Genomic DNA, 4,480 nt, shown 5'->3' on the forward strand with positions numbered 1-4,480 from the left:
TTTATTAGCTGAAGTCATAATTTTCCAACTAGCTAAAAGTCAAATTTATTGACTGAATATAATTCTATTTGATTTATTATAAAAAATATTGCAGGTAATTTGTGATGCAGATCCAGTTGCTGTTAATGAAATAGTTGCTCTGACATCCGTGTTGTCGGTGCTGTTAGCGGTGATGCTGTTAGCACCGATGCTAACAGTGGACGGGAGCTCAGTCTAGTGTTATTCAACTCTATGTTTGCACATATTGAAGGTCGAGTGTTGAAAACTGTTTACAAGAATCTACTGAGCAGACCCGGACCTGGACCTAGTCTGTTACTAGCTGATGCCCTCTTGGATCAACCCTGTAGGAGATAAGTGTTTTTTCAGCTGCACACGCCCTCAGTGTGTGTTTGTGTTTGTGTTTTTGTTGTCAAACCTTGTGGTTSCCCCAGAGCCTGGCCAGGCCGTTAGGGTCCATGATGCGGAAGACTTTGCTGTCTGGATCCTCCCAGCGGATGTAGTTCTCGTACCTGCTGTCCGACAGGAGCTGGTAGACGTAGTCCCACAGCAGCCTGCAGTCTGCAAGGACCCAGCAGCAGAACAAACAACAAATCGGTGAGTGGGCGGAGCTAAAGCAACAACAGGTGAGCACCTCCAGGAGTCTACCTGCTATACGCCCGATGGGCATCTGCTGCTCCTCTGGAGGAGAGACGGGCATGATGACGTGGTTCCTGTAGAGCTCCTCCTGCTGCTGCAGCTGAGCCAGCTGGTGGTGGTGGAGGTGGAGCTTCCCCTCGCGCCCRTTCTCCAGCGCCACCTGAGGCGGGGGCCCGCCGCAGCGGCTGTGCCGGAAGTCCAAGCCGGCGCCCCCGCCGCTCCGGTTCGGGCTGAGGATCAAAGGGTTCATGATGGCGCTGGGCATGAGCTGGATGACGCGAGGAGGGCCGGCTTCCGGGACCCCCGGGCTGCCCGGGCAGGGGGCCTCTTTGGGTGTGATGCAGCGCCCATTGTGGGGCGCTGGCGACACAGAGAGCGGGTACATTTCCTCCGGCAGGTGGTGGTTGCTGTCAGGTAGCTGCGAGAAGCTCTGGAGRGGGTCCTCGTTGGCTCGAGGGTGGTTCTGCTCTGGGGGGGACCGCCTCGGGGTCGGGTTGTGCGGGGAGCGGGAGCGGGAACTGTGACGCAGCTCTATGGTCGGGGCGTGTTGGGGGAGGGGTTCTGTACCACGTGGTGCCCGCCGTACCGTCTCTGGAAGACGAGGAGGATAACGCTTCAGAAAAACTTTAAATCTTTAAACAAATCAAAGAAAAAACAGTGTTGTRTAAAGTACCACAAAGTGATACTTCAGTAAAWGTACAAGTATMTTACCAAAAAAATACTTAGGTAAAAGTTAAAGTCTCCTTTAAGAATATTACTTGAGTAAAAGTCTTAAAGTATGTGATATTTGTTTTAGTTAAGTATTAAAAGTCAAAGTACTGATTTAAAATGAGCAGTTAGATTTTCTGTAAGGACATTTATTAGGAGGTGACCTCCCCAAAAACTGCAGAAATGACTGTTGTATTAAAAGAATGAATGGATGTTAAATTTAGGATGCACTAGTCCAGCTGTTTCAGTTTATATACATATATCAAGGCTGCACAAAGCTTTTCCCCAAAATGAAAATCTATCTGAGGGCTGCGGCCAAATGTAATAATATAATTCATGAAATACAAATACTTCTTAAGTAAAGTCCTTTTATTTGAATGATTCTGTCCTGCTGGAGTGTGACATGATTTGTTTGTGTACAAACTAATACACTATCAGAGTTTTATATATTTATACTTCTCATTCAACCACAGTTAAATTCACTCTATCTAGGAGGCTCAGTTTATATGGATAGTTTTTATTTTTTACAATAACAAGCTGCAATGAAAACAAGCAAAAATTAAAAGTAACAACTTTATACTTCTTGTATTTTTTAAAAATATAAGGAGTAGAAGTAAAAAGTAGGCTGAAAAATAATTACTCAAGTAAAGTACAGATACAGTACCCAAAAATTCTACTTAAGTACAGTAAAGAAGTATTTGTACTTAGTTACTTTACARCTCTGAGAAAAACWGAGTTTTCTGAGCTGTAAACAGTTTTAATATTCATGGARCAGCAGCTCTGCATGAAACTCACCACCAGGTGTCGCTCTGAGCCCACAGTCAGGATTTACTAACAAATACTCTGCATCACATAAAACAGGTGGATTTAATAAACAAGACTTGTTATTTTTATTTTCAGAAGCTTGAACCTTTCTCTGAAGAGGAGGAGTTTATAAAAAGTTTACACTTTCAACAAAGAATGAAGCCTGAATCATCCGCTCCGCTCCGCAGCTCATATCGTTTAAATAAAGCAACATTTCCTCGTGGGGCCGGTTCTACCGTCAACACCTGCTGTCCGAGCTGAAGCTACATCCTGAGTGACTGTTGTTCAAACCGGAGATAAGTTCTCTCACTCATGGTTCAAACCGCTTCACGCACGTTTGGCACCGACYCGCTCAAAACCACAAATAACAGACGTTCGGTCGTCGCCAACGAMCCCTCGGCTTAAACTAGACCGACTGAAGCAGCAGCTGAAATGCTGCATGAGCGCTGAAACAGCTAAAACTGCRTGGAGAAGCTGAGAGAGGAGCAGAAAACCAACTAAAAGCTAAATGAAGCCAAAACAAGCTAAARCTAAAAGGATTGAAACATTAAATAGGAGAAACAAATGGCAACTTAAAAGCTAACAGTAACAAAATACAAGCTGAAAGCAGCTGAAGGCTAGCTTCAATGAAGCAAAAGCTTAACAAATAGCACAATGCTAGCTAAAAGCATTAAACAGCTAGCCGAAGCAAAAGTATGAGATATAGCTTAAAGTAGCAATCATGTATCAGAATGATAGCTACAAGAAGCAGCAAATGGTAGCTAAAAGTAGCAAAGACAAGCTAAAAGACAAAAGAAAATTTAAAGTTTGCAATAATCTGTGTAAAATTTAAAAGTAGTTAAATCATAGCTAAAAGCTAGGATGCTAGCCAAAACAAGCAAAAAGCTGTGTAAAAGTCTTAAAATGTTACAATCATAGCTAAAGCTAACAGCAACAAAATACAAGCTGAAAACAGCTGACTGCTAGCTTCAATGAAGCACTTAACAAATAGCATAATGCTATSTAAAAGCATCAAACTGCTAGCTGAAGCCAAAAGTATGAGAAATATAGCTAAAAGTAGCAAAATGCTATGTAAAAGCTGCAAATATCAGAATGATAGCTACAARAAGCAGCAGRTTGTAGCTAAAAGTAGCAAAGACAAGCTAAAAGACAAAAGAAAATATCAAGTTTTCAAAAAGCTGAGTAAAAGCTAAAGTAGTGTAATCATAGCTAAAAGCTAGGAGTAGCAGAATGCTAGCCAAAACAAGCAAAAAGCTGTGTAAAAGCTTAAAAATTGTRGAATCATAGCTGAAAGCTGAGAGTGGCAGAATGCTAGCTAAGTAGCTACAAGTAGCAAAAGGAAACCTAAAAGCAGTTGAATGCTAGCTAARCAGAAGCAAAAAGCTATTTAAAAGCTTAGCAGAATGCAAGCTAAAAGTAGCAAAGCTTTAACCTAGCCTAGCTAAAACTAGTGAATATTCTGATGCTAGAGAAAATTAGCTATTGTTCAKTTCACATTAGCATCTAGCTACTTCTAGGCTAGCTTAAGTTTTGACCTTCCTGTGAATTCAGCTAAATTAAGTTTCTAAAAATAGTTCAATAAACTTTTTATTGTGAAKAATTAGTACATTTAATAAGCATAGATGCTAAGTTAACTTTGAGACATTTAATCTTAATTTAATCTGAGTTTACCAGCTAACTGATATAAGGTTTGTCATTTAAAGATGTTTATATTGAGTTCTTTAGGCTTCATCTTAAGGAGCTCATGCTAACGAGATGCCAGAGGAGTAAATGTTTGCAGGTGGACGCAGGACGACTGACCTTCCAGCTTCAGGTGCTGCACCGTGCTTTCAGGCAGCGAGTGGAAGGAGTTCCCGGGGAAGTAAGGCGAGGTGCAGAAGACGCTGGACTTCCTCTGCTTCAGTATGTGCTGCAGCAGCTCGTACAGGACATCCCCTGCAGACAAGCAGAGGTCAGAGGTCAAAACRCAGCTCCTGGTGACCTKTTTCTGCCTGCAGGACAAGAGACACCAGCTCTGTTGTCACTCATAACATCCGCTGCCTTTTCTCCTCGCTGCTTCAGTCAGGATAGTAAAGCTGAAAACACAAAGTACTGACAACTATCAGCTCTTCTCTTTATCAGCTGGTTTTCTCTGCACCAACTGGCTTTTATTTTGAAAGTTCTGAAGTTAAACCAAAAAAACAACCAAACAATAAAAGCAGAAAACAACCTGTTGAACCCAAGAGTTGGTGATCCTGCTTAGTTACACAACAGGAATGATAAAGTCGCAGCAGGAAGTTGATTGAATGATTTACGACACACACACACACACACACACACACACACACACACA

At 42.1% G+C, this 4,480-nt stretch overlaps 1 protein-coding gene across 2 annotated transcripts in view; it reads right to left on the reverse strand.

Moving 5' to 3' along the window:
• The window catches only part of etv6 (ETS variant transcription factor 6), a 30,244-nt gene that overhangs the window by 1,763 nt on the left and 24,001 nt on the right, over positions 1-4,480 (reverse strand). For both annotated transcript variants that reach the window (XM_014025197.1, XM_014025196.1), the window contains exons 4-6: positions 3,949-4,083; positions 646-1,227; positions 416-558 (exon numbers count right to left, since the gene is read on the reverse strand). In XM_014025197.1, the coding sequence (XP_013880651.1) occupies positions 416-558; positions 646-1,227; positions 3,949-4,083 (860 nt within the window). The remainder of the gene's footprint in view (positions 1-415; positions 559-645; positions 1,228-3,948; positions 4,084-4,480) is intronic.

This window comes from Austrofundulus limnaeus, unplaced genomic scaffold (assembly GCF_001266775.1).
Source record: "Austrofundulus limnaeus strain Quisiro unplaced genomic scaffold, Austrofundulus_limnaeus-1.0 Scaffold461, whole genome shotgun sequence".
Classification (NCBI taxonomy): domain Eukaryota; kingdom Metazoa; phylum Chordata; class Actinopteri; order Cyprinodontiformes; family Rivulidae; genus Austrofundulus; species Austrofundulus limnaeus.